Raw genomic sequence first — 27,644 nt, forward strand, 5'->3', positions numbered from 1 at the left:
GGGTCATGCCGGGAGGATGGGGGTCAGCACCACCTCACCCACCGCTGACCCAGTGGCCTCCCGCCCAGCCTGGCTTCTAAGCTCCTACTTCCTGGGGTAGGAGCATCCCAGCTGCACACCCCGAGCTCCATACCGCGAGGCTGTCCAGCTGTAGGAAGGTCTCATGGTTGGCACAGGTGGCAGTGAAAACATCCACTTCTCGACCAGACCTCTGCAACTTCAACCCCTCCTGCAGCCGCTGCTGTCTTTGCTCCCAGGAGGCCTTCAACTTCCTGCCTTGCTGGCCCAGGAGCCTCGGGGTACTGGCCGCCCCTCGGGAGTCCGGGGAGTCCAAGGCTGCCATGGGCTGGCCCTGAGCCTCCAGCTGCTGCAGCCTGTCCAGGACGACAGGCAGAGGGTGAAACCCCGTCCGCTCCCCTTGGCAACCTTCCTCCCCTTTCACCTCCACGGCTCATTCATCTTGGAGCTCTGATGTAAGGGTAACCAGAAGGGGTCTGAGGCTGGTGAGCCCAGGGGTTCGCTTGTCCTGTGGGACAGCTGTGCCCTGGGCCACTAGTGAGACACTGAATGTAACAAGCCCAGTCCAGTACGTGGGACTCATTAGTTCCCGTGCTCCCTGCATGTCACACCTTTGCTCCAGCTGGCCATGCTGATGACAGTGCCCAGGCAAGTGGATGTGCTGGGGCAGCACACCCAGAAAAATCACTCAGACTGCCTACACGCCTGACTGGGGCCACCGCAAGCCTGGGTGGAGCTTGGAGCGATTAGAAAAGGCACCCACCCCTCTCTGCCAGGTTCACCCCCAGGCTCACAGCTTGGGAACAGGTGGCACCTTTGTGTGAATTAGGAAAAGGCTCCACTTCTCTGAGCTGATGCAGCCCAGAAGCGGGTAGTGGAGTCTAGTGAGCAGGGGATGGGCTGGATTTCAGTGGCCACTTGGCCACTCGTCAGGCTCCTTCACGTGGGGCACAGCCTGCAGACTGTACCCACCCCTGTAGGAGGAGAGGAGGCATCACCATACTAAGGAGGTGGGTGTCTTATTCCCGGGGGGTGGGGGGCTGAGCCATTTCACTCCAGGGGTCCGTGGGGTCTGCATTACCCAGAATAGGTGGGGAGGCTTGACCAGCCTGACAGAGCAATCTACCAGGCTCACCTGCAGGGGGTATGGCCAGGCCTGGACTGGATAGAATGTTCCAGGAAGCTCAGACTCTGCCCTAGGTCCCTCCCAAAAGTATGCAAGATGCCTGACCAGTCCTTGGTTACAACCCCTCTTTTTAAACCTGCCTGAAGCACCACTCCCTTGGGTGACTGGCCACTTCCTGCCTCTCCCTTTCCGGTATCCCGTCCCCACTGGCCGTGGCCAGCCTGAAGGGCGTCCCACCCGCCCCCCTGTCCTGACCTCTCCTGCTGCAGGTGAATCTCCTCCAGCAGGTCTTCGTGCTCCGTCAGAAGCCGCTGGGCTGAGGCCACGTCCACCACCTCCTCTTCCTCGCTGTGCAGCTGAGCCCGGATACCGCCTGCCTGCAGCAGCCACCGGCTCCGCTGCAGGAAGCCCTGGCAGGGCTGCGCCTTGGCCTGGGCCCAGGCCCGTCAGGTCACTTGCTCCTGCACTCGCTCCAGCAGCCCCTACGGTGTCTCCACCTGTCCCTGCAGGGACTGGCTCTCTGTGGGGCCCAGCTCCTCGACCCTGTGAGACAGGGCCCACTGCCTAGTCCGGGCCCTGCCCTGGGCCCAGTGCCTGGGCCTGTGCTCCCCAGGGCCAGTGGTGGCGACTCTACACTGGCCCCTCACCCTCCACCTAGAGGCAGCAAGCACGTGTAGCTCTCTCTTTCGCCATGAGCATGTTCTCATGCTGTTCCCCAACCTGTGCCCTGCCCTTCGGACAGCACATCCTGCCCGTCCTCCCCACCTCAATTTCTGTCCTCTTCCCCATTCCAGAACCCTGCTCAGGCCTTCACGGTGCCGAACCCAGGCCGTACTCGCTGGCTGCCCTTTGCCTCTCTCCCGCGCCAGCATCTTCTGCTGGCTCACTTGCAGGACGTGGTGGCTGTCCTCTAAGTGCCCCGGCTCTGGGGTTTCTAGCTGGAGTATCATGTCTTGCAGCTGGACCCATGTGGTTCCACACTCCTGCAGAAAACTGCACACATGTGTGGTGCATGCCAGCTGTGTTTCCTTCTCTTTCTTCAGGGCCTCCAGCTGCTCCCACCTGGGCAGAGGGAGCAGCGCTGTCTCAGGGATGTCACGTCACAGGGACACCAGCCCATCCATCCTGGGGTCTTGGCCAGAGGCTCTCATGACAGAAGCTGCCAGGCTGGCTGCCCCCACACCCTCTCCTCTCTGCTTCTGACATGTCCAGTCTTTCTTCCTGGTATCTTGGGGGTCAGGTGAGCAGGCACTCAGGCCTGGGCACTGCATCCAGGCTGCCCCCGTCATCTTGTACTCCCTCCTCATGCTCACCTCTAGCTCAGTTCCTCCTGCTGTCGCTGGATTTTGGGGAAATCTCCAGGACATCTCTGCTTCAGCTGTTCAGCGGAGCTGCTAACCTCAGCCCAGAGGCCTCTTCCCACAGCCAGGGCAGTGAGGAATTTCTGGGGGAAAGAGATTCCAGGCCTTGAGGGGACTCTTCTCTTCCCACACTTCCCTTAGGAATGACCTCAGATAAGGGCTGCTACAGAGATGTTTGAGCTGCATCCCTCTGGTAGGACAGGGATCTGTGTCCTTAAAGGGCTGGGAGGGCCCTTTAAAAATTCAAGACCAGGCATCCAAATTGGACAGGAAGAAGTAAAATGGTCACTATTTGCAGATGACATGATTTTACATATAGAAAATGCTAAAGACTCCACCAAAAAACTCTTAGAACTAATAAATGAATTCAGTAAAGTAGTATACAAAATCAACATACAGAAATTTGTTGACTTTCTATACACTAATAATGAACTATCAGAAAGAAAAATCAAAACAGTCCCATTTACAATTACAACAAAAGGAATAAAATACCTAGGAATAAATTTAACCAAGGAGGCAAAAGATTTGTACACTGAAAACTATAAGACATTGATGAAAAAAATTGAAGAAGACACAAATAAATGGAAAGATATTTTGTGTTCATAGATTGGAAGACTAAAATTTGTATGGAACAACAAAAGATCTCAAATAGCCAAAGCAATCTTGAGAAAGAGCAAAGCTGGAAGTATCACGTACCTTGATTTCAAACTATATTACAAAGGCATAGTAATCAAAACAGTATGGTACTGGCATAAAGACAGACACATAGCTCAATGGGGCAGATAGAGAGCCCAGAAATAAACCCATGCATACATGGTCAATTAATTTATGACAAAGGAGCCAAGACTATACAATGGCAAAAGACAGTCCCTTCATAAATGGTGTTGGGAAAATTGGACAGCCCCCTGCAAAAGAATGAAACTGGAACATTACCTTACACTACACACAAAAATTAACACAAAATGGATTAAAGTCTTGAATGTAAGACCTGAAATTGTAAAACTCCTAGAAGAAAACATAGTGGGGTAAGCTCCATGACATCAGTCAGATGATGATTTTTTGGATTTGACACCAAAAGCAAAGCAACAAAAGCAAAATAAACAAGTGGTACCACATCAAACTAAAAAGCTTCTGCCTAGCAAAGGGAACCATCAACAAAATGAAAAGGCAACCTATGGAATGGGAGAAAATATTTGAGAATCATATATCTGGTAAGGGGTTAATATCCAAAATATAAAAAGAACTCACACAACTCAATTGCAAAAAAAAAATAATAATAATATAATTTAAAACTGGGCAGAGGCTCTGAATAGACATTTTTCCAAAGAAGACATACAGATGGCCAAGAGCTACATGAAAAGATGCTCAATATCACCATCATAAGGGAAATGCAAATTAAACCCACAATGAGATATCACCTCATACCTGTGAGAATAGCTATTATCAAAAAGACAAGAAATAACAAGTGTTGGCGAGGATGTGGAGAAAAGGGAACACTTGTGCACTGTTGGTGTGAATGTAAATTGGTGCAACCACTATGAAAAATAGTATGGAGGTTCCTCAAAAAATTAAAAATAGAACTATCGTATGATCCAGCAATTCCACTTCTGGGTATTTATCTGAAGGAAATGAAAATACTAACTCAAAAATAAATATGCACCCCTATCTTCATTGCAGCATTATTTATAATAGCCAAGATTATGGAAACAATCTAAGTGTCCATCAGTGGATGAATGAACAAAGAAAATGTGATACACACACACATGCGTGTGCGCACATGTGTGTGCGCTTGCACTGGAATACTATTAAGCCATAAAAAAAGAATGAAATCTTGCCATTCAGGACAATATGGATGGACCTTGACAGCATTATGCTAAGTGAAATAAGTCAGATGGAGAAAGACAAATACCATATGATCTTACTTATATGTGGGATCTAAAGAAAAAAACAACAGGCTCAGAGATTCAGAGAACACATTGGTGGTTGCCAAAGGGGAGGAGTAACGAATGGGTGAAACGGGTGAAGGGAGTCGAAAGGTACAAACTTCCAGTTATAAAATAAAAAGTCATGGGGATGTAATGTACAGCATGGCAACTATAGTTAATAATGCTATATTGCATATTTGAAAGTTGCTAAGAGAATAAGTCTTAAAAGTTCTCATCCCTAGAAAAATAATTCTGTAACTATGTACGTATGGTGATGGTTGTTACCTAGATTTATTGTTGTGGGCATTTTGCAATAATATACAAACATCTAATTATTACGTTGTACACCTGAAATAATACAGTGTTGCATGCCAATTATACCTCAATTTAAAAACATTCAAGGCCAGCTCCCTCCCTCCCTCCTCCCAGACAGGACCACGGCTAACATGGAGCACTGAGAGTGGATAAGGGGGAGGCAGAAGCATGGTGAGGAGGGAGCAGGGCAGGAATGAAGAGGGGCGGCAGGGCCAAGCAGCTAAGAACCCCCCACTGGCTCCAAGGGGACTGTGCCTCACACTTGAGCTGCATGACCTCCAAGTTGTGGCCTGGGGCTGCAGTGTTCGGAACGGCACTGTCTGGTTTGCCAGCCAGGACTGCAGCTCCCCACAGGAGCCATAGAAGCCAAACAGGGCCACCACCTCCTCCAGCTGGGCCCTGCGGTGCTGAGGAGAGGCCGGCCCAGAGGCTGGGGTGAGGGTCAGTGCCCGCCACGGGGCACTCAGAGCAGGTCCCCCATCACCTCCCAACCAGCAGAGCCCAGGGCCAGGGCCAGAAACGGTCCCTGTCCCACAGCTGGGCTCTGTGCCCTCTGTCAGAGGTGGCACAGGGTAGAGGGCCCCGGCAGAATGTGTGCTTTTGCTCCTGTCCTACTCATGTCCTTTGGCTCTTAGGTACAATCCACGCTTCTCCCATGGGACCTGACCCCACTCCCGGGCCCCCTCCTCTCCGGGCTCTCCTCTAGCCGCTCCCGGGCCTCACTGCTGTGCTCCAGGCACCCTGGCCCTCGTTCCTGCCTTTGCACAGGTCCTGCCTAGAACACTCCTCCCTGCCATCTCCCCCTGCCCTCCCCCTGGCTCACCTGCTCTCAGCTTCTCATTGTTCAAGTCTCTGCCTAAATGTCCTTCCGTCAGCGACGCCTTCCCTGACTCCCCGTCCTGACCCGGGCTCCCCTCTCACGCTCCCATCACACCCGCGTCTGTCTAATGACTTGTTTCACATCTTCTCTGCCATGACGTAAGCTCCCCAAGGTCAGGGAGCAAGTCCAGTCACTGCTCTGTCCCTGGGCTCACGGCTCAGGGTCTAGCCCCGAGTGGGTGCTCCATGAACGTTTCTTGAACAAGGAGCGTTACCTCTGCCAGGGTCCGCAGGCCCTCACAGTCCTGGCTCAAGTGGTCCTGTGTCTGGAGGATGGTGTTGGGGTCAAAGGCAGGGTCAGGCTCATCTGGGAGGGCCATCTTCTGGGTGCCCCGGGGGCCAGAGTAGCAGGAAACCTCACGCGGGGCCCCTGGGTTTCTTGGGCCTTCTTTCGGAGAGCTCAGGGCAGACACCACCTGTGCGGACAGGACAGAGGGCAGCATGTCTGGAGGGGGCTCCCCGCAAGCAGCAGAAGGCTAGGCTGGGTGGGGCCAGTGGTTGTACCTGGGATTCTTGTTCCATGATGTGGCTGATGGGCACCTGGCCGGGCAGCACCCCCAGTCCTTCAGCTCCCAGGTGTCGGGGCTCGTCTGGCGCAGGGGCTGCAGGGTCTCTCCCGGGAGCTGGGTGAAGTGCGTCCCTGGGGGAGCACAGGTTCTGAGGGCTATCCTGGTCCTGCTCCTCTTCTTGACCCAGCAGCTGGCCAGTGGGGATGGGCGGGGGATTATTTATTACTCAGCCCTGTGCCAGGAGCCCTGGGGGCGAGAAGAGGATGAAGGTCAGAGTTTCCTGTTCAGGGCCTTACGATCTTCTCAGGCTTGTAAGCCCACAGACCTAGAGCTGATGGGACACCTCCCGGGACTGTGCACGGATAAGCAGAATGTGCATTGTGTGAAATAAATACTATGCGTGTCCAGGGTGGGGAAATGGCCAGAACAGTCTGGGGCTGTTGAGAAAGATTTCATGGACAAGGTGGGCCTCAGTGGGTCTGGCTGGGGGAGTAGGATTTGCAGAGGGGGAGGCAGAGTGGCTCTGGTGGTAGGAGATGGGGCAGAGAGGGGTGGGGAAAGCACAGGCTGGCCCTCCCGATGGGGGTGGATGAGCATCTGGTCTCTGTGCCTCTGGCCCTGGGCAAGGGTAAGACACAGCAGTGGCAGCCAGGCTGAAGAAAAGGAATAGGCACAGAGAAAGCCTGGAAAGGGGAAGAAAACAAAAGAAGACTCAGAATTTCGAGCAGCTTCACACCTTTCTTTCTGCTGAGCCCAAAATGGCCTCTCTTAACTCCCTCCCTTCGGTCTTCAGATGCCCCCGAGAGCCACACAGAATAAATTTATGATGCTCTGTTGAGGTTCCTACGTGGGGTCTTGGTCTTATACCTCTGTAGATGAAGCTCATCTGGACCAGAGGGCAGGGGTACTGGCTGCCCGGCAGTGCTAAAATTTGGGTCCCATCCTGAGGTCTCCCAGTTGCATCTCCATCAACTCTGCTCCAGCCTTCAGGGGCTCCTTCTGTATGGAGGAGGGAAGGCTCTGCTTAGCTGCCAGAGTGGTTCCCCATTTCTGTATCAACCACCCCCATTGGGCAAAGCAAGGGTCTGGAAATGCCAGAGACTAGGACTAACCTCTCTATCAATGCCAGGGCTGGCTGGGCAGTAGAGGACACAAAAGAAGGATAAGGCACCTTGCATTCACTCATTTAAACAATTAGCTCAGACTGGAGAAGGAGGCCACACAGAACAGGAGGGAGGCAATACCAAAAGCAGTGTGTGTTAATATAACTAAGGGCTGGAGTTAAACATCACAGCCACACAGGGAAGGATGGGGTAGAAACAGCCCTGCACCAGGAGTTGGGAGGCCTCTCCAGCAGCTGTGAGGGCAGTAATTTGGCCTCTGTGAACCTTGGTTACCTCATCTGTAGAGGTAACCAGACAACTGCTAACACACTGTGGATCTATTTTCAAAAATTGTTAATTATGTGGTCCAGGGAATAAATGCAAAGGAAAAGAGATAGCTCAACCTCGGCTAAATTAGAACCATAGACTTTTCAGACTTGGTTAGTCTGGTCCTGGTGGTCAGGACCAGAACCCCAGTCAGCTACCGACTACTCCACGAGGCCCCCTCCTAAGATACGAGGACCTGAGCTGCAGCTCTGCAGGTGCATGGGACATGGCTGGGCAGAGAGAGGGCATCTGGGAAATGGAGCTTCCTTGGGATGAGGGTAGAGGGACCAAATGTGAGTACAGGGTTTGAGGGCTGTGATTTACGCATCCTGAGCTACATGTATGGCTTCTTGAAAGAAAATTGCAAGCTCTCACAGGGTGGACCAAACTGCCCACCAGGTAGGTATCTGTTTCTTTTAAAACTGGAGGCTCGATGAACTGAGGGAGGGGGTTCAGAAAGCAGTCTGGTGTAGTGATTAGGACACCCCAAACCTAAAAAGGCCAAGTCAAGAGAGAGCAAAATAGGACTGAAGGGTCACCTTAGGCCTGGCGGTGAAAGGGACGCTCCTGGAAGAAACTGATCAGTGCCTGGGAACTGGCGGGCGAAGTGAGCAACACCAAACTACACTTCGATGGCCTCCAACCGTGAGCAGACAGGACTCCACTAACTGTGGGCGGGTCCGCAGGGGAGATGATCTGAGAGGGGTGGGCACCTCCAAGCCCAGGGGAAGGCCCCGTCAGGGGCCACAAATGCCCTCCCATTTCCACCCTCTGTGTGACCATGGGAGAGCGGGCACAGCACACGCATTTGGTGTCGGAGAACCGTGGGTCTGGGTCCCTGCCCGGTCGGTCCCCGCGTACCAGGAGCGACGATGCCCCCGGGCTGCGGCCGGCGCGGGCTCGTCCAATCGCCGCAGCTCGGCCCCAAAGACGCGCACTGCCGCGCTCGAGCCGCAGGTGGCGCCACAGCAGGGCCTCAGCAGCCGCCTGGTCCTTCCCAAAGGACATGCTCTCCGGCGCTGACTGCCGCTCCTGGAGCCACAAGGCTGCCTCCGCCACGTCGGCGAAGTACTGAGGAGGGCAGGCTGAGCACGGGCCGACCCCACAATCCCCACCCGCCGCCCAGCTACCTGATGGACGAGCAGGGCCGCCTGCAGCCGCGCGCCCCGCCCCGCCGCCCGGGCCCAGAGCCTCTGCCACGCGCCCTGCACCGCCGCAGCCCGTTCCCGGGGATCCGTCGCGATCGGGGCCTGCATGCGCCCAGGTCGCGTCCTCTCCGAACGAGATCAGTGCACACGGCCTGGTGGCGGGCGGAGCTCGGCTTCTAGGGCCTGGCAGACAGCAGAGCAGGGAGCTGGGTGAGGGGAAGGGCAGGAAGGCAGGGAGAGGGGAACCGGCAGGGTGCAGGGTAGTGGGCACCTTGTGTTGCTGCAGGGCCGCAGCGATCTGGTTGAGATCCGGGCCCAGGGCCGCATCCTCCACCAGCTGTCCCCGCTCCCTCAACCAGGCTTCCTCCTCCTCACAGTTGTGCAGGAGCTCTGCCCGCTGCAGGGTCTGCACCAGCAAGGCCCGCCTGAGGGACAGCAAGGGCCACAGAGGGGCTCGGGGAGTGACGGGGCTTGGGGAGGGGGTTCCCCAGCAGACTCAGACACTCCCCCTTAGACAGGAGTTTTCCTTTTCCTGGATGACTCAACAGAGGAGACAGAGGCCTTGGGGATGAGGGTCAGTGTAGAGAAAGTTGCCAGGCAGCACTGTTTTAAGCTGGGCAGGGGGTAATTTGGGTTACAGAAAAGTTCTGGAGAGGGTAGGGGAGTTCGGGTGAGCTCTTACCGGGACCTGGCAAGAGACACCAGGCTCTGGTGGAGCTGGGCCAGCACCCTGGCCTTGGCCTGCAGCACTTCCACACTAGTGCCTAGGGAAGAATCCAGCCATTGTCTGGTGAGCAGGATGGCTCACGTGGGCACCATGGGCCAAGATCTGGGCCTCCAGCAGGTCATGTCCCTGAAGCAGCTCCACTACCTCTGCCAGCTGCTGCCCACAGGCCGTGGAGCTGGCCAGCACCTGGCCAGGGACAGATGAGTGGTCATTGAAGTCCCAGAGTGCTGGGTCCCCGTGAACGCCAGGGCTGGCGCATCCTGCTGTGTTTCCCAGGGATCTGCTGGTCCAGGGCCCACCTGCAGCTGGTTGAGCTTCTTGGAGGCAGTCTACTTCCTGCAGCAGGCTCAGCACAGCCTGCATGCCTGCCATCTGCTTCCTCTGCCCTTGCAGCCGTGGAAGGAGCCGCTCCCAGCACTGAGTGATCTCCAACTGCCTGGGGGATGTGAGAATAAGGGTGGTACCCACTGGGCTGGGGTAGGGAAGCTCCCTTGGGGTCCACAGTTGCGGGGTGGGGACTGGCTGTCCTGGAGGAGCTTGAGTACCGTGGCTGGAGCTGTGAGCATCCATCCAGTTGGGGCAGTATCTCCACCTTTTAGACATAGGAAGAGAAGCTGGAAGGAGGCCTTCACGGACCCTGAAGCCTTCTTTCCGGTCCTCATCTCAGGTGATAGCAACGCCATCCTTCCAGGTGCCCTGGCCAAAACCTTGATAACTCACTTTCTCACACCCCACATCTGATCTGTGTGCAGATTCCATTGGATTCAAAATATATTGCAGGATCCCACCAATTTCTCATCACCTTCACTGCTTCTCTGGTCTGGATTATTATTATCTCCTTCTGACTTGGCCCTTTCAGTCTATTCCTGACATGGCATCCAGAGTTATCATTGTAAAACGAAAGTTAGATTGTGTCACTCCTCTGCTCAAGCCCTGTCACAACTGCTTATCTTCTGCTGAGTACAGATCAAGTCTTTACTGGGTCCTGCAGGGCCCAGCAGGATCTCTGCCACCACCTCTTGCCTCCATACCTCCCTGACCTCAACTACAACTTGTTCACTTGGCCAACACTGGCTTCTGTGCTGTTTTTCAAATATGCCACGCGTGTGCCACCTTGGGACACTGCACTAGTAGAGTCTGTCCTCATATCTGTGTGGCTTCCCACTTCTTGCTGGTCTTTGCTCAACAGTAAACCTCCTCTGACCACCCAATGTAATTCCCTCCCCCCACCTGGCACCTCATATTCCCCTATTCTGCTTTATTATTTTTTAAAATCACTATCTCACATACTACATCTTTTTTCTGTTTTCCTTAGTAGTATGTAAGCTCTATGGAGGGAGGGATTTTTGTCTGTCCTCTTCACTGCTAAATCTCTAACACCTAGAATAGTACTTGGGACATAGTAGATACTCAATAAATGTTTAGTGAATGAATTAATAAGAGGCTATCTAGAAAGAACAGTGCTTTACCAAAAGGGATCAATTACGGATGGTGGAATTTCAGACATCAGTGGGAGCTAGATCTTTTTATTTTTATTTATTTAGGCCACACCTTGCGGCTGGTAGGATCTCAGTTCCCTGACCAGGGATCGAACTTGGGCCCTGGCAGTGAAAGCGCTGACTCTTAACGAATGGATTGCCAGGGAATTCCCAGGAGTTAGATCTTTTTAAAGGGAGCCCCAAACCCATAAATCATCCCTGCCTCTGTGTCCAGGAATGGGCTGTGTAAAGACAGGGGCATGGTAGGAAGGCCCTAGCCTATTTTGAAGACCGTTCACGTGTCTGGGGCTCACCTGCAGGCCACCTCTGCCCAGCCATGGTAGTGCTCCTGCTGGAGGACGTCTGCAATCTCGGCCAGGGCCTGGAAGCACCCCTCCTGGGGCAGGAAGCCGGCCTCCAGCATGCGCAGCCTCTGGGTGGCCGCTTCCACTGCGGCCGGGCTGGCTGGCGGGGCTGCAGCCCGGTCCAGCACCTGCTCTGTGTCTGTTAGAAAGCTCTCCTGGAGGGCTGCCTTACGCTGGAAGCGCCGGCCCAGGGTTTCCAACCTCTCTAGTTGCAGGAACCTCTGCTGTAGGGCCTGGCTCCACGAGGCCTCTGCCTGCTCCAGGCCTGCCCAGCTCTGGGACAGCTCTGCAGGGCCCAGGTCCTCGTGCGGCAGGAAGTGCCTGCGATTCTGGGCTCGGAGTGCCATCTGCAACCGGAAGAGCAGGGCCTCCGTGGCCCCTCGCTGCTGCAGCCTTGGTGGCTTCTCCTGGGTGCGGAAGGAGGCAAAGGCCACCAGCAGCTGGCGCATGCCTGGCAGGGTGTCTGGGAAATCCCGGGCCTCCAGCTGCACCGGCTTCTCCGCGATCCACCACAGGAGGTCGGCCACCAGCTGCTCACACTGGGTCTGCAGCGCCTCTGTCTCCTGGAGCTGAAGCAGGATCTGGCTGAGGGCATGGGAAAGGGTCAGGGCGGCACCCGGGGGCAGGCCCTGGAATCCAGGCTCTGGAGGCCCTCCCCTTTGGGTGCTGAGTGCCAGCCAGGCTTGCCCAGGTAGGCAGTAGCTCCTGCCCTCAGCTGAGGACACACTAAAGTGGGGTTCCTCCCAGCCCCCAGAGAAGCGGGTCTGCCGCCATTCTACACTCAGACCTGGGAGTGTGGGACCCCGTCCTGCCTTCCTCTACCTTATTTTACTCCATTTGGCCTCAACTCGGGTGGGGGGGGGGCTGTTCTTTTTCTGAGCCTTCCTTTTCTTCCCTGAGGCCGCCACACCCCTAAAGCAGCTCAGAGCCCTTGGCCTGGATCAGCTCCCCCATGCCCAGCTGAGACACCAACCCTGAGAACAGGCTTCCCAAGCCTCAGCCTCTGCCATCGCGCCCAGAGGGTAAGAGAGCCCCCAGAAACAGGGACTCAGCCCAGCGGAGCTGTGCTGCGCTCGTCCTTGCAGAGTCCAGCTCTCGGAGCCTTTTAATCCCATTAGGAGCTTAGCAACCTAAGAGCGGAGGGGGAGGGGGAGGGGCAGGAAGGGGCATCACCCACCTGGCTTTCCTGTGTGCCACGCACTGTGCTTATGCTCCCTTGCACACTCATAGCAGCCGTCTATTACCCAGAATTATCTATTGCCCAGGAATCATCATCTCCATTTTACAGATGGAGTGCAGTAAAGTTAGGTGACACAGCCAAGGCCACACAGCGAGGAAGGGGTAGAGACAGCCTTCAAACTCGGGTGTGTCTGACTCCGGAGCCCACATTCACCCCACCTCTCCTCGATGCCACCTTCCCTTTGTTACCAACCTTCGCGAGTCTCTTCTGGACAGTCTGCCCCTGGTGCAGGTGGGAGAAGTGGTGGTAGAAGGAGACGTGAGTCATGATGGAACGCTCATCGGGCTGTAGGACCACCACGTCCTCGGGGTCCAGCAGCTGAGCGATGCCCAGCTCCTGCTCAGCCACACGGAAAGCACAGCGGAGGTGGTGCAGTGGGCGGTCGGGACGCAGGGAGCCGTAGTGAAGCAGATCTGGCCTGGGCAGAGAGCAGGCAGGGCTCTTTACTAGAGTCAGTGACTTGGCTTTAAGTGGACTTGTTAAAAAGGCAAACCAGCTCCTATTGGTCATTCATACCTTGCAGTGCATTAGTTTCCCCCTGATGATTATCTGAGACCCCGGCTGAAGTAATAGGGCTGGGAGAGGGGAGAATTAATTTTGCTCAGGGGTCAGGCTCCTGGGTAGGGGAGGAAGCTCCAAAAGGTCAGGTGCTTGCCAGGGAGAGGACAGGGGCACAGAGAATGGAGGAGGGCAGGGTCAAAGGCAAACCTGGCCAATTCCATGGAAGGGGGTAGGGGTATCACAGACCAGGGCCTCAGCTGTTATCTGTCTTTATCTCTGTGCCCAGCGCAGGGGCCAGAGGGACATGGGAGAACGGGTGGGTTGAGGACCCAAGTCCTGGAGCAGTTGGCTCAGTGGGTAGAGGCCTCCCAGAAGGAAGCCAAGGGCTGCCTCAGGCCAGGCCAGGGTCCGGAGACGCTGGGGCCCCTCCCTCATGCACAGCTGTGGGCGTGGATGAGGGCACTGAAGCCAAGCCCATCACTCCAGCTGCGGGAGAAGTCAGTGATGTTGGCGTTGGCGTAGCCGGCCGTCTTCCGCTGGCACCAGAGCAGCAGAGCCTCCTTGGCAGACAGCAGGGCTGTGCTGGCCCCAAACTCCTCCTGGAAGGACAGGACAGCGGGTCACCATGCAGGGACAGGTGGGGTGGGGCAGCAGAGCCCGCAGGCCGTGGGAGAGGCAGGCTGGGCACGCTGTGATCCTGCTCTCCCACCCGGAGCATCTGACTGTACTCGCTTTCACTCGTGCTGGGGAGGGAATGGGGGTGCGAGAGAAAGATTGTCCTTACAAAAAAGCGGAGTGCTTGAAACCTGTCACCTCTGAGCAGCTGGCTTTGAGTCGCAACTGGTGACAAGAGCAGCAGTAAGTCCCGTTTCTCCGGCCTTTCTGATGGGCCAGGCACTGTGCTAACCTACCCTGGGCTGCACAGAATTGAGTCTGGGCTTCATTAGAACGGCTCCTGGTCAACACGGGTTTTCTGCCAACCAGCCACCGGCCTGCACACGTGGCTCTCCACCCAGCACAGCCCTCAGAGGTAGGCGCTGTTAGTATTTACATTCTAAGGATGGCATATGAGGTGCAGTGAGAGAGGTCAGGAAGTTGCCCTGGGTTCCCCACTGATAGGGAAGGGTCTCTCTTGACCCAGAAACATCTGACAGAGCCCATCTCTGACATGGGGAGCCCACCTGTCTGCCCCCACAATGCCTCATGCAACAGCTTCTTCAGACTGGGAAATGACCATCTATAACTGGTTTCAGTCTCCTGGATACTTTCCTTTATTCTGCTACTCTCGGCTTCCACCTACCCCCACTCCCGTCTGCATCTCTCTTCCACTCGGTGCTCCTTTCCCTTCTCCTTCCTGGCTCCACTTCTTTCCCTGCCTTCCATTCCTCGTCCCTGTCCTGCCCTCAGTGGTCCTCCCCTTCCATCCGCTCCCTCCCTCGCCCCTCACACCGCAGAGTCCCCATCTCCTTTCCCCTTGACTCTTCCTCTCCTTTTCTCCCCTCTACCAACTCCTGTTTATAAACTCAGAATGTTAAAGCACAGCAGGCTGCATTTCCTGCCCTGCCCTTTGGGCACCGGAGCTTGGGTAGGAAGGAAAAGTGAGCAGCAGCGCGGGGGAGGAGAGGGGGAAAGAGCTTCAGGGCCTGGAGCTGGGCTCTGCCACAGCCAGGCCAGGTCCAGATATCCTGAGTGGCTGGGCTAGGCTAGCAGACACGAACCAGGAGAGATTCTGGGGGGAGCATGTGCGTGTGTGAGGTCAGCCTGGTGCCAGACATGTCTGAGTTTTGCAGGGAGCAGAGCCTGAGCTGGCGGCGGACCAGAAAGCCAGTCGGCTGGTTGGTGGCCAGTCAGGGGATGATGCGGACTTGCTGCTCCTAAGGGAAAGGGGGGCAGGGGCACCTGGAACTGGCCTTGGGGGCGGGGGAGGGGAGTGTGGCTTCCTGGAAGGGCTTGAGGTCAGCTAGAAATTCATCCGTCCATTCATTCGCCACATACATGCTAGGCTCTGGGGATGTAGGCAGGCAAGGCCCCTGCTCTCCTGGGGCTCACAGTTCCCTCATGAGTGTAAAGGACCCTCCTGGATTTGAGCCAAATCTCTGGCTTCTTTTCATTAGGATTTCGTTCTCCAGGTTTGCGTTCCTAACCTACTAGAATCAAGTTTTAGATGGGGTTTTAGAAACTATGAAAATTGACAAATATGAGGACTTTATGTGTTTACTCTTTCTGATCCAGCTGTGGGAAAACAAGAGGGAGAATGGAGGAAGATGGGGGACCATCTCTTTGGTTTTCAGGATCCTGGGGATTCGGAAACCTCCAGGGCTGGGGCTCCCTCTATGTGTTTAATTTCCCCCAACAATACATTAAGGGGTAATGAAAGTTACAGGATTTCAATGCCCTGTAACAAATCGGGGGTGAAAGATGGGTGGTGGGCAGGTACCTTGACCCCCTCACTAGTGAATGACTCGTCCCAGATCAGGCTTGAAGCCTGGGAATCTAGTTCTCACTTCAGCATATCACCGTCTCTCTGACATTCTGACATCTTTGCCCGTGGTTGATGAGTGAATAGTAGTTGTGTGGATGCCAAGGACCCGTTGTGGGGATCCTAACAGTTGGGTGCAACTGCTCTGTCCCCAGGGCCCTGAGGTGAGGCCAGGGCTGGGCACTGGGGGCTGAGACATACCCTGTCCAGGGAGATGTGGGCAATCTGGAAACACAGAATGATAACCCAGATGAGTCCCAGGATGAGCATCTGGTCTCCATCCACGATGTTCTCTGGCTCCATGAGGGGTACTGGCACCTGTGGGCAAAGTTGACTGGGCTCAGCTGCAAAGCCCATATACCAGAGAAGACTCATAGTAACCAAGTGTCCAGGGGGCTGGCTGCTGGACGGGAGGGTTCTGGAGTCTGTCCTGCCCTAGGAGATCCCCAGGGGAGAGGCAGGCAGGCACAAGGCCAGGCAAGTAAAGCGTTTCTAAGTGGCTGGGGCTTTGGTCCCAAGCCCCCTTAGGGAAAGTCCCAACATGGTGAACTGGGCTGGACCACAGGAGCAGGAGGACTCCCCATGCATGGGCTACAGGTAAACCCGGGCCAGGATCAGTGGTTCAGCTACGGAGGTTGAAATGAAGAGTCGTAAAAGTCAATGTATGAGCTCAATGGACAGCATCGACTGTCTGCCTCCACCTCCCAGGGCATCTGGGGATCTCCAGTGAGTGCTTGGGTCCCTGGCTCACATTTGAATCTCAGCCTTCTTCATCAGTGTTCCATCTCCTGTTAAACATTCAGATTCCCAAGCTCCACCCAATGAGACTCTCTTGGACCAGGGCCCAGGAATCTGTATTTGGACAAACACCTCGGTGGGTCTTAGGTGCACTAATGTTGAGAACCTGCTGACCTAGATTTTGCCACTTGGACAGGAAGGGTTGAATCAAGGAGAGAAAGGAACAGAATAAACATGAAAGTCGCATGTGGCTTGGGCCCCTTCACCCTCTGGCTCCATCCTCCTCTTCCGGACCCCATGGCTCTAAGACCCATGGGATTCTTGCAGTTCCCTGAGATTCTAAGCTCAGGCCTTGGGGCTTTTGTACTGGCTATCCCTGCTGTCTGAAAATATTATTCCCCAAGGGAGCCCCATGGCTATTTCCTTCTCTTGCTTTAAGTCTTTACTCAAACGCTACTCTCTCATGGAGGCCTACCCTGGCCACCTTTTAAAAAATCTTCCCGATTTTGTGCTTAGCGACGTCGTGGTAGGGGTATGAAGGCCTCGGAAATCAGCAAATGCTACAAACCAGGGATTCCATCTGCCTCCTTCCCCTCAACTCCCCAGCCCAGATAGCTGATTGTTGAACATTTACTAGCATATTGCTGATCTGGGTTCAAATAAACTGTCTCCCCTGAAACTGTAGGGCCCCTATGCTCAGGTCTGGGCTTTGAGACATGCAGTACCCAGCACAGGGCAAGGGCTCCAGAAATGAGTGCACCCCACATTCTGCTACTTATTAACTGTGTGCTGGGGGCCAAAGTTTGACCATAGCTGCCTCATATATATGGTGGAGACAAGGCTGTCACCTTCATAGGTTACGTATCAGTGACATGCTGTGTCTCTAAGCTTGAGGGGAGCTGCATAGCCTCTGACAAGGGCTGTGGGGCTTGCACCCTCCCCAGGTTCCCAAGAAGAGGTGGCTGGCTCTCAGGCCATTGTCCCTGGGACCAAGTAGGGCCTGGCACTGTGTGGCCGGCAGCTTTCTGCTCTTCTGTGCACCCAGGGACCGCAGTGCTCCTGTCTGTTGCTTTGGCTTCTCACCTTCATGGCCTCCCTTCAGCAGGCCAGGCTCGCAGGGGGGCTGGCTGTGACCTCCATTCCAGGACTTAGGCTCAGCCCAGCCAGTCCCACCTGTGACTTCTTAGCCTCCAGGGGCAGCCACCTCGTGCTTTAGTACCTGAGGCCAGGAGCCCTTGGGCCTCCCAATTCCTGCTTCTCAAAATAAATGACCCCTGCACAGCCCCCTGACACTGGCCGTGAGGGTCCCTCTGTGTCCCTGGAGCTCCTGTCTCCTTTTAGAGACTATTTCTTTGGCCTGTCCCTTTCTCTCAGGGTCCCTCCTGTTTGCTTAGGTCCCTCCCTGCTGTCTGGTCCAGCTTCTCCAAGGTAGCCCTGCATCTCCTCCCTCCACTGCCTGGCTCAGTGTCCGAGGCTCTTCCCCTGTGCCTGACCTTCCCTCACCCCTAGGGCCCCCTATCCAGGATCTGCTGGCCAGTTGACTGTGGGTCTGCCTAGTAAATAATTTTTCTTATTTATGAAAAGAGAAGGCTAAGAGTGCACTGAATCTTTCAGCTTAGACTCCACAATCTCTCATTACAGTCAATGTCATATTCCATTTCTACCCACTGGGGACGATGGCTGTTCCACTTCAGCCAGTGGGTGTTCTCTAAACTGGGAGAACTGTGCAAGGAAGGGCTTTGCTTCCCGGACCTCTGCATCGCAGCTGCTCCTCCTGGATCCCGGCTCCAGATCCTCTGCTCTGCCCTGTGGCCAGCCCAGGAAAGATGATCTAGTCATCCAGCCTGTCCCCGCTGCCCACCCCAGCACCACGCCCAGAAGCCCTCTCCCCAGTGCCCACCTTGGTCCTGAGGAAGGCCAGAGCTCGGGTGCTGTTCTCTAGGAAGTGTATGCGCATGTGGCCCCGGCTGGGGGGGTGGCAGGACCTCCCCCGAGATGAGCTCCAGCAGCCGCAGCAGGTGGGTACCATCAGCCAGCTCTGTGTACAGGTTCTGGATCTTGATGCCCACCTGGGCGTGAAGCAGGCATGGGAGAGGATGCAGAAGGCACAGGGTCAGCCTAACCGCACCTGTCTGCCCCATTCCTGGACCTGGGCTATGCAGCCCAGAGCATCTGCCTTGAGGAAGCAGCACTGGCCTCAGCTGTGCTTCGGGGTCGAAAGAAGGGGCCTCAGCCAGATGACCTCATAGTCGGTCCCCCAGGGTCCACTGGCCAGGGAGCCGGGGGGACAGTAGAGATGGGCTACACTCACCCGGCCGTGCTGGAAGATACTGTTGATCCACTTGGTGAAGTCTTCTCCTGCATCTGCAATGTGCTGTGCCTGCAGCTTGCCAATGTGGCCCATCTCATACGCAGAGTCCATGGTGGGACTGGACTGGGAGAGCGGTCCAGGGCTCTGCCCCTGGTCTCCTGCTTCACGTGCCTGTAGCCCCAAGGAGCTGCTGGGGCTTGTGGGGCTGACCAGCCATCAGGCCTGGAGCTCTCTGGGGATGAGGGGCCACTGGACATTTCCCTAAGCTGGGGATGTTGGGGGCATGGAGGTTGGGGGAGGACTGTGGATACTGATGACTCCCTGGGAGTGGGGGCCCCTCCGTGCCAGATAGTCCCACATTTGGTGGGTGGTTGCAGCTTGGAACCTAGCCAGGTAAGGTCTGGTCCTTCTGGCTGGTGTCCTGAGCTTGAATGGCCCAGGGCCCCTTTTGTCCCATCCCACTTTCTAAATTCTAGAACTCCTGCTGCCAGAGGTTTCTCCTGGGCCACAGCGTTTGCTGCTGCTCCTTGGGACGAAAAGGGCAGATGGAAGGAAAATGGGAAACTACTTACCTTGGTGATGTGCAGGCCCTGGGAGGAGACCTGGCTGGATGGTCGGAGATGGCAGATAGGAGGGGCTGGGCGGGGAGGGAGACATCGGGAGAGGCTGAGGCTGGAGCTGGGGCTGTGCCATGGCCCTCCTCTTGGGCCAGCAGGGCAGGGGTGACAGCACACAGCCGGCATTGTTCTCCCACCTGCCGCAGGGCGTGGCCCAGACTGGGAGGGGGCGGCTCAGGAATGCTCCAGATCAACTGCTCCAGGGTCTCCTCCTTCATCATCCCCTGTTGCAAATGCCTTCAGTATCAGATGGGGGTCCTGGCTCCCAAGACGCAGAGGCCCCACAGGGCAGAGCCTCTGGTCAGAGCTTCTGCACCCACTTCCGGCAGGCTGGGGCTACCCTTCTGCACCCCTGCAGAGCCTCTCCGTGAGCACCCACAGGGGCGGGGATGGGAGCGAGCCTGCTGGGCCATAGCCCTCACACCCTCTCCTGGGGGACGCACCACAGACACACCACAGACTTGGACCGAGGCTGGGCTTTCCAGGCCCTGACGGAAATGCACCCAACCCAGCCCAGGGCTGCAGGCGGTACTCCCTCAGGCCTGGGGCCACTTTCTGAAGGGGGTCCCCCCTGGGAAGGGGTAACCTGCAAAGTCCATGGGAACGACAGAGCCTCCTCCAGAGTTGGAGACACGGTGTTCACTCTTTGGGGCCCCAGTGAGGCACCAGCACCTGTGCTCCCTCGGCACTGGCTAGGCCTGAGGCTCAGAGGCGGGGGCTGTGAGGGAGCCCCTCCCTCCCTTTCCCTCCCTCCCCTCCCTCCCTTTCCCTCCCTCCCCTCCCTCCCTCTCCCTCCCCTCCCCTCCCTCCCCTCCCTCCCCCTCCCTCTCCCTCTCCTCTCCTCCCCTCCCTCTCCCTCCCCTCTCCTCCCCTCCCCCTCCCTCCCCCTCCCTTCCCTCCCCCTCCTCCCCCTCCCCTCCCTTCCCTCCCCCTCCTCCCCCTCCCCTCCCCCTCCTCCCCCTCCCCTCCCTCCCCCTCCCCTGCCCTCCCTCTCCCTCCCTCTCTCTCTCCTCCCCTCCCTCCACCTCCCCTCCCTCCCTCTCCCTCCCCTCCCTCCCTCCTTCCCTCTCCCTCCCCTCCCTCCCTCCTTCTCCCTCCCTCCCCTCCCCTCCCCCTCCCTCCCTCCCTGCAACCTTGGACCGCATGCCAGAAGGAGAGTGAGTTCTAATTCAGGTGGCTTCACAGAACAGTCTGGTTACAGACACCGGGCTGGGCTGTGTGTCTGGGTTCATCCACCCAGCAGCCCCGGCAACACTTCATGGAGGCGTCCCTGACAGCCCAGGCCGGTGAGGGAAGCAGTGGCCACAGCCTGCCCTTGAGAGCTGGGCAGGACCCATCACACCTGAACCCCGGCCTGTGGCTGGAAGTGAGGAGCATGCTGCTCTTGAGTGGGGGCGTCTCCCCTGTATCTGAGAGGAGCCTCCACCCCTGCTGTCCTCTCCCTGTGAGGTCCCTCCTGCCACTGACTGCTTCGTGGCACTAGGAATGAACCTGAGCTGCTTCCTCGCCCCAGCCCCAGGTCCAGTCAGGTACCAATGGCTGTTGCTGCTGTGCCCCCCAGCGAGCACTCCACAGTGCACCCCCCACCCGGTTACTCCCACTGACCCTGCAGGTCCTTGTCACTGTCCCCAGCTCATCACCCTGCCTGCATGTCGGCCGACACCCGGCCCAATGTACCTTCCCAGAGCAAGACTCCCCATTGCCTGGTCGGGACCAGAGGTTTCCTGCCCAAGTCTGAACATCAGTGGTTCCCTCAGCTTAGAATAAGAATGCCCCTCTACTCCCCACCGTCCACATTCTCCAATCACATCAGCCCTAGTTAAAATCCTGCTCCTTCTAGGACGTCCCCCCTTCTCCCACCTCTGTAAGCTTGTTTCACCTCCTGTTAAGAGCCTTGGCCCACAGCATCCCATGTGATGTGACCACCAGAGGACAGGATGGAGCTGCATGACACTTTGTACACAGATCTCAACAGAGGTGGCTGTATTTGAGGTTGTTGAGCAGGGCTACGGAACTACTCTTCTTTCTTCCTAGTTCAACTGCAGTAAAGCCACTGCACATGCTGCCAGGATCAGCTCCTCTTGTGCCGTGACTGATAGCAGCCCCTGTTGAAATGAGAATCCCTGCTGGTCAGTACAGTTCTGGAATATTTGTGCTGCAAGTAACTGAAATTTCAAGTCAAATGGGTTTAAATGATATAAAGGGAATGTACTGGTCCACATAACTGAGAAGGCTGGCAGGAGGAGGACTTCAGGTAAGGTTTGATCCAGCAGCTCAAATGATGCCACCACAGGTGTGGATTCCCTTAGTCTTTCTCAATGCCTTCTTCATCTTCACGCTCCACAGGGTGGTTGCTGTCAGCCTAACCTCACTCCTCTGCTTCCAGCACCTCTGGGCACTTCTCTCAATGCTATTTATATTGTTGCACCAATAGGCTCACTTCTTTGTACTGCATGGTTCAGAAAAGAGAGTACATCTCTCCCAAGAGTTGGAACAGAAGTCTGAGGGGCCTGGCTCTCATAGACACACATCCATTCCTGAACAATTTCTGTGACCAGGCAGATGAAATACTCTAATTGGCTCAAGACCATCAGGACCCACCCTGGAAAGAAGGGGTGGGGTCTACCTCCCCAAATCTCAGGGCTCAGATTGAGGGTGGAGAAGTGGAGAGTGGTCTGCAAAGGAAATTCCAGGTCTGGATCACCAAAAGGATAGATGGGTGCAAGTGTGAAAACTCCAGATGTCTACTATGGGTGGTCCAGACCTGTGAGGCATGCCAAGAGGCAGGAGCAGTGCCAGTCAGCCAGGGGCTGCACCCTAGCACTACTGCACCCTCAGGTGCTCGGGCCTGCCTCAGTGCTGGACAGAGGACATCTCCTGTGAACGCTCAGTGATGCCCTGTCCGCAGCCTCGGAAGGATCTCCTCCATGGTCCCCTGAAGCCTTGGTTTCCAGTCACTCTCACTTGGGGTGTGACCCTCCCTTGGGGCCTTGCTCCCAGACCTGGTCTCTGCCCACAGTGGATGGAGTTGCTTTTCTGCTGAAGAAGCCCGAGTCTACCACCCAGGGAAGATGCAGGAAGAGTCAGGGGTCACAGGGATGGCGTGCAAAGGGGCACACCCTCCCCTTAACTCCTCTGCCTCATTTCAGAATGGTTCCAAGGGATCCCTGTTTATTCCTGAGACAGCTGGCACATAGTCAACTGAAAAACCAGAGCCAATGGGAAAAAAGTAGTGATTTTTTTCAGAAGTTTATTGATCAGTAGACTGGGTCTTTTTTTGACATTTCTAAACAAGATTACAAAAAAACAGAAGCATTGTGTATTAAATGCATTGGCTAATTGACACGTCACCTGGTATACTCTTAGATTCTGCCCATGTTTACCTGGAAAAACTCAGTGGTTATCTGTCCTAAGAAAGTTATTTGCCACATTCCATGGAGGAAGTAAACAGTGCCTCCTTAAATGCTTTCCTTATCTCCAAGGCAATCTGTCCAGGGTATCGTTCTGGGCATCAAGGAGTGTAGCCATAAAGCGGGAAGGTTCTGGTGGTGGCTGTCAGGCCATGACTCTGGTGGTTAAACCCCATCCTAGGCGGCAGGCTCCAGTACAAGACATTCCCAGTGTGGTGCAGGGGCGGCCCCCCAAGACCCAGCAGACATAGCAAAGGACCGTGGTCGGGACAGTGGGGCCAGGGCTCTGCTGAAGCCTCTCCTGCGGGTTTGTAAGGCGGGCAGCGGTTGGGGGAGAGCACGAGGCATTTGGCTTCTCGTCACATGCTCTCTGACCCACCTGGACACAGTCCCATGAGATGGAAAAAGAATCCAACTCCTTAAGGCCCACAGTTCTGTGGGAGGAGTCACAGCCCCCAATCCAGGCTTTATTGCTGCATGATGACAAGTGTTCCGGAGAAGCCACTCCAGCCCTGGAGAAGTGAAAGCCAACTGAATGCCTGGTCCTTCCCACAGAAGAGCAGCCCCAACCTGGGTCATCCAAGTGTGTGTGACGAGGAAAGAATCCGTGTAGGATGCCAAGTGGGTTGGACATCAGCTTGTGGCCGCAGAGCTGGGGGATCTCGGCAGGTCTCAGTGCAACGCTTCTGTACAGACGGGCTCAGGAGGGCCTCGCCAGCAGGCTCACAGTTTGGAAGTCGACTTCAGGAGGAGTAGGCAGAAGTTTTCATTTTTTTCCCCCTAAACTCAAGACTGCAGAAGTTTGTGTTGTGCGATACCGTGTGCTGTACAGAAAACAGACTCAAGATTCTTAGGTTTTCTTCTGTGAAATCATGGAGAGCATGAAGATAGTTTCAGAGTTCTGGAGTTTACCTACTTCCACGCCCCCCGCCCCATCCGTGAGCACTCTGCAGAGGGGGTACTTGGACAGTGGGGTGGTGCAGGGAGGACAATACGGTCGGTCCAGGTGCCCAGATCCCAAGGGCTCCATGTTCCCGGCCCTGCTGCATGGGGTCAGGGGATAACGGGTGTTTTGGACACAGACTCGAGGAACTCTGTGCGGGTCCCGGGACGATATGGGTCCTTGCTTGGCCGCCATCCCTAATGTCTTTCAGTGTTTTTCTTTCCAATCAACTATTTATGATGGGTGACTTCAGGTTTTAAGAGAAGATATTGAGAAAAATGGACATGTGACTTCCTTTTTCTTCCTTTTTTCTCAGCATTCAGCTGCCAGATGTCCTCCCACCAGAGGTCATGGGGGTGGGGTGGGGATCACCCATGAGGTGCTTCCATCCACGTAGAACCAGAAACCTCCTCTGCGGCTCCTCTGAAACAGTATTCCTCCACAGCCATATATAGACAAAACTTGCCATATGTACATATATACACATTAACAAGTGGCCAAAATACATACGCTTGTGACATACGTGTATATATTTATCTTTATATATGACAACTGAGCTGAGTTAAAGAAGCAAGATGATTGTGAATGGAAATAATCTAACCTTGGCATCTCTATACCTTTCGACAAATGAACTCTCTCCTCCTCTCTCAATCTTGCCCTCTGCTGGATCCACTGCGCTTACACACCTGTGTGGTCCTCGTGCATTCACAGAACTATCTACTGGAATTACAAATGTCTCTTTTCTATGTGTCTAATTAATTTAAAAGTACTCACTAAGACTAAAACCATGTTATGTATTTACTTCTCTTAAAACTAAATTATGTAGAAAGTAAGCTAGGGAGTGTGAGGGCTGGCATCTGGATAAATGCTTCTCTCAAGTAAACATTTTCTTAAGTCTGCTGTTCTGCCCCTGATGTCACAAGGGACACCAGAAACAAACAAACAAAAAAAACGAGTGTTTTGGGAGACTTAGGTGTGACTGTTTGGATTTCATTCATTTTTGGTGCCGGCAGGGTCCCAGGCTATGCAGCCATCACAATAGTGATGAAATATCATGTCTCTCTTATTGCATAAATAATGGTGAAAGGCACCTGCATCCCCCAGCTGGAGCCCACACAGCTGGGAGGGTGACCTCCCCTGGACACAGGCATTTGGGCAAGTGGTCCAGAGAGGTTCACCCAGGGCACCCAGGGAGGGAACATCAGGAACTGATGTACAGGTAAGGGCCCAGATCCTACCTCGTGAGGCATTCATGGTATGAACCACACAGTCTTTTGAAGAAAAGGCTTTATATGAAAGATTACATCTTGTTTCTGTATAAAGGCCTTTATCCTTTATATAGAAACTATATTTAAAAAACTAGTCATAATAAAAATGCCTATTTTTTATAAAAATAGTGTCTAACGCTAGTAGACTGACCTTGGGCTGGCCCCCCGTCCCCTCTGTGGCCACAGGGCCAGGACACTGCACGCACCAATTCATGTTTTTTCTGGATTTAAATCCTGCCATTTTCCAAGGAGCCTTGGGGACGTGTAACCACGCTAACTGAAGACTGGGGAGAACCACCGCTTTTCTTACTCTAGTTTAAGTATGATAAACTTTGCTACAACCTGTTGCCAGACAAGTAAAGCTAATCTTCAGATTTCAACGTGACTTGAAATGAATACTAGAACTCTTGCCAGGGGTTAATAAAGGTTGTGAGTTCCAAATTTCTAACCAAATACACCTTTGCTGGGAAGGCCGCAAGGTTGGGGGAGCCCTGGGAGGGCCGGCCAGCAGGCGCTGGGATGGATGCTCCCTGCGGCCTGGCCGCAGGCTCTGCGGGCCCACAGAAGGGACGGGGACACGCAGAAATGGTGCGTCCTCCTCTCAAAGCTGGGGCAGCAGTCTACTCTTTGGTAGACAGTTTGGAGAGAACAGAAAACTTCTCAGCTGTTTTTTTTTTTTCACTCCAAATAGAGCAAGAGACAAAATAAATAAGCTGGTCTTTGCTGCTTCCCGGTGCTCTCTGAGGGACAGCCAGGTTCAAAATGATGGACAGTCCAGTGAAGCCCAGCAGAGCCCCCAGCTGACACGCCCTGGCTCCTGGGATTCCACATCTGGGCTTCTCTAGGCTTTGGAGGACTCCTTGGACGATTTTCCTTTCTTCTCAACGCTTCCATCCCTGTATCCACCCCGTCCCTCCAACATTTCAGTAGAAACTCTGGGAATTTTAAGGTGAAAGGATCTCATCTAGTGTCCAGTGTCTGCCCTCCCTGTTCTATAGATGGGGAAACCAAGGCACAGAGAGGGCAGTGTCTCGCCCAGGGTCGCTCAGTGAGTCAGTAGCAGTGGGGGCCTCTGGCCCAGGCCCCCCAATTCTAGCCCCACACCGCCCTCGCTGTGTGCGGCTCGCCCCTCAGTCGGCGTTCGGCAAGGATTTCCTGTGGGAGGGTGGCACGAGGTGCGGGGGCAGGCTGTTGGGCAGCTCGTAGCCATCGAGCTTGATCTTGATGAGGTGCTTGGCCAGTGCGAATTCCTCCTCGTCCAGCATGCCGTCGCAGTCACAGTCGGCCAGCTTCCAGATCTTGCCCAGGACGCTGTTGGGCAGCTTGGAGGTCACCATCTCCTTCTTGGCGTTGACGCCCGATATCTTGCCATTGACGGGCGACAGGGTGTAGAAGAGCTCATCGTAGACAGGCTTGTCTTTGGCCACAACCCACTCCTCCTCATCGGCGCCCTCCTTGGCGCCCTCCCCGTAGCCCTGGTTGAAGGGGCCCTCGGCGGTGCCGTCGAAGGCCCCGCCCTGCACCAGCTGCGTGGGCATGCTCGTCTCCTCCTGGCTGATGAGGCTCATCAGGGACGAGATCTTGCTGCTCAGCATGTTGTCCACGGCCTCGATCAGCTTGGGCTTCAGCGAGTGGAATTTGGTGAAGTCATAGCTCTCAAGCTGTTCCTGGAAAAGGAGAAGCCACAGATTTGGTTAACATCCTCCCTGCAGGAAGCAAATGAGGAGAGGGATGGCTGGAGGGGACAAATGCTCCCTTAAAGCAGGCAGCCCATGCTCTGGGCTGTCCAGAGCTCTCTCTCTCTTTGGTGGGGTCCCCACATCCGAACCCACCAGACACAGGAGTGGCTTTTGGAACAAGAGACAAGATGCATGGGATGCAACATTTTCCTATGGTAGCTAATCTGGGCTGGCAGTGGCATGAGGGACGGTGATCCCCGAGGGCTTTGAGACAAAATTCCTTTCACCCTGTCTTTTTTTAAAAAAGCACTCTAGAGATCTACTATTTTATCTTTTAAAGTATTTTACCTACCTTACATACTTCAGTTGATTTTCACAACAATGCTGGGAGTCAGGAAGAACAGGTATTAATAACCCCATTTCACAGAGAGCACAAGGGGTGTCCTGGCGGAGTCAAGACAATAGCCCATGCCTCCTGCCGCTCGACTAGCCTTTGTGCTGTAACGTGAAGCTGCGACAGAGCTGTCAGTAGAACTAATTTAGGTAAAATGATTATTTAAAGACGACGTTGATCAGTTAAAAAAATGTAGTTTAGGGTACAAATAGGTACAAGTTGAAATTGCAAAGAGAGAGAGGAGTAGGGATGGGAAGGGCAAGTATAAATGCAGCCAGTAGAGCTGAGTAGTACTAGCATGGTCAGGGCAGGTCTCGGCTGCATCTCCCAGGACATCTGGGAGGAGCAGACAGAGCACAGGGTTTGCAGATGGCCCTAGGGGAGGCGGCAATTGCCTGGCCAGGATGGGAGCCAACTGTAGATGCCACAGAGGCTCTGTGGATGGCTCTGTAGAAACAGTCCTTCCTGCCTTGGTTACCCTTCCTTCCTTCCATCCATCCATCCATCCATCCAACATTTACTGACCATTTGTTATGTGCCAGGCCCTGTTCTGGGATATAAATATGAAAAGCCACAGTCTCTGCCTTCAGGGAGCTTATATTTCAAAAACGGCTTGACTTAGTTTACAGTGAAACAATGATAACATGAAATAGAAGAAAGTCATGAACAAAGGGAAAAGCCAAGTAATTGAAAGGAAGAGGAAGGGAATCATCACATCAGATAATGAAGGCTGAGAAAAGCTACACTCCTCAGCTGCCCTGGCTGGGGAGCCGGCGGGGGTGG

At 54.8% G+C, this 27,644-nt stretch overlaps 2 protein-coding genes across 2 annotated transcripts in view; both read right to left on the minus strand.

Moving 5' to 3' along the window:
* SPTBN5 (spectrin beta, non-erythrocytic 5) overlaps window positions 1–18,767 on the minus strand; it is a gene marked incomplete at both ends in the record, with an annotated part of 44,182 nt that extends 25,415 nt beyond the window's left edge. Inside the window, 31 exon segments of the mRNA XM_082649394.1 lie at window positions 134–374; window positions 1,400–1,590; window positions 1,594–1,626; window positions 1,630–1,687; window positions 1,792–1,798; window positions 1,980–2,206; window positions 2,458–2,459; window positions 2,463–2,588; window positions 5,001–5,032; window positions 5,035–5,152; window positions 5,840–6,040; window positions 8,425–8,441; window positions 8,444–8,504; window positions 8,506–8,634; window positions 8,694–8,800; window positions 8,803–8,872; window positions 8,874–8,894; window positions 8,983–9,136; window positions 9,394–9,492; window positions 9,494–9,624; window positions 9,738–9,765; window positions 9,767–9,874; window positions 11,231–11,862; window positions 12,714–12,939; window positions 13,462–13,463; window positions 13,466–13,621; window positions 15,703–15,819; window positions 18,140–18,214; window positions 18,216–18,308; window positions 18,651–18,713; window positions 18,717–18,767. Coding sequence (XP_082505520.1) covers window positions 134–374; window positions 1,400–1,590; window positions 1,594–1,626; window positions 1,630–1,687; window positions 1,792–1,798; window positions 1,980–2,206; window positions 2,458–2,459; window positions 2,463–2,588; window positions 5,001–5,032; window positions 5,035–5,152; window positions 5,840–6,040; window positions 8,425–8,441; window positions 8,444–8,504; window positions 8,506–8,634; window positions 8,694–8,800; window positions 8,803–8,872; window positions 8,874–8,894; window positions 8,983–9,136; window positions 9,394–9,492; window positions 9,494–9,624; window positions 9,738–9,765; window positions 9,767–9,874; window positions 11,231–11,862; window positions 12,714–12,939; window positions 13,462–13,463; window positions 13,466–13,621; window positions 15,703–15,819; window positions 18,140–18,214; window positions 18,216–18,308; window positions 18,651–18,713; window positions 18,717–18,767 — 3,576 coding nt within the window.
* Window positions 18,768–22,407: 3,640 nt separating this feature from the next.
* The window catches only part of EHD4 (EH domain containing 4), an 89,652-nt gene continuing 84,415 nt past the window's right edge, over window positions 22,408–27,644 (minus strand). Inside the window, exon 6 of the mRNA XM_082647884.1 lies at window positions 22,408–26,455. Within this exon, the coding sequence (XP_082504010.1) occupies window positions 25,919–26,455 (537 nt within the window). The 3' untranslated portion in view covers window positions 22,408–25,918. The remainder of the gene's footprint in view (window positions 26,456–27,644) is intronic.

Source organism: Grampus griseus (assembly GCF_964374135.1).
Source record: "Grampus griseus genome assembly, chromosome: 2".
Lineage (NCBI taxonomy): Eukaryota > Metazoa > Chordata > Mammalia > Artiodactyla > Delphinidae > Grampus > Grampus griseus.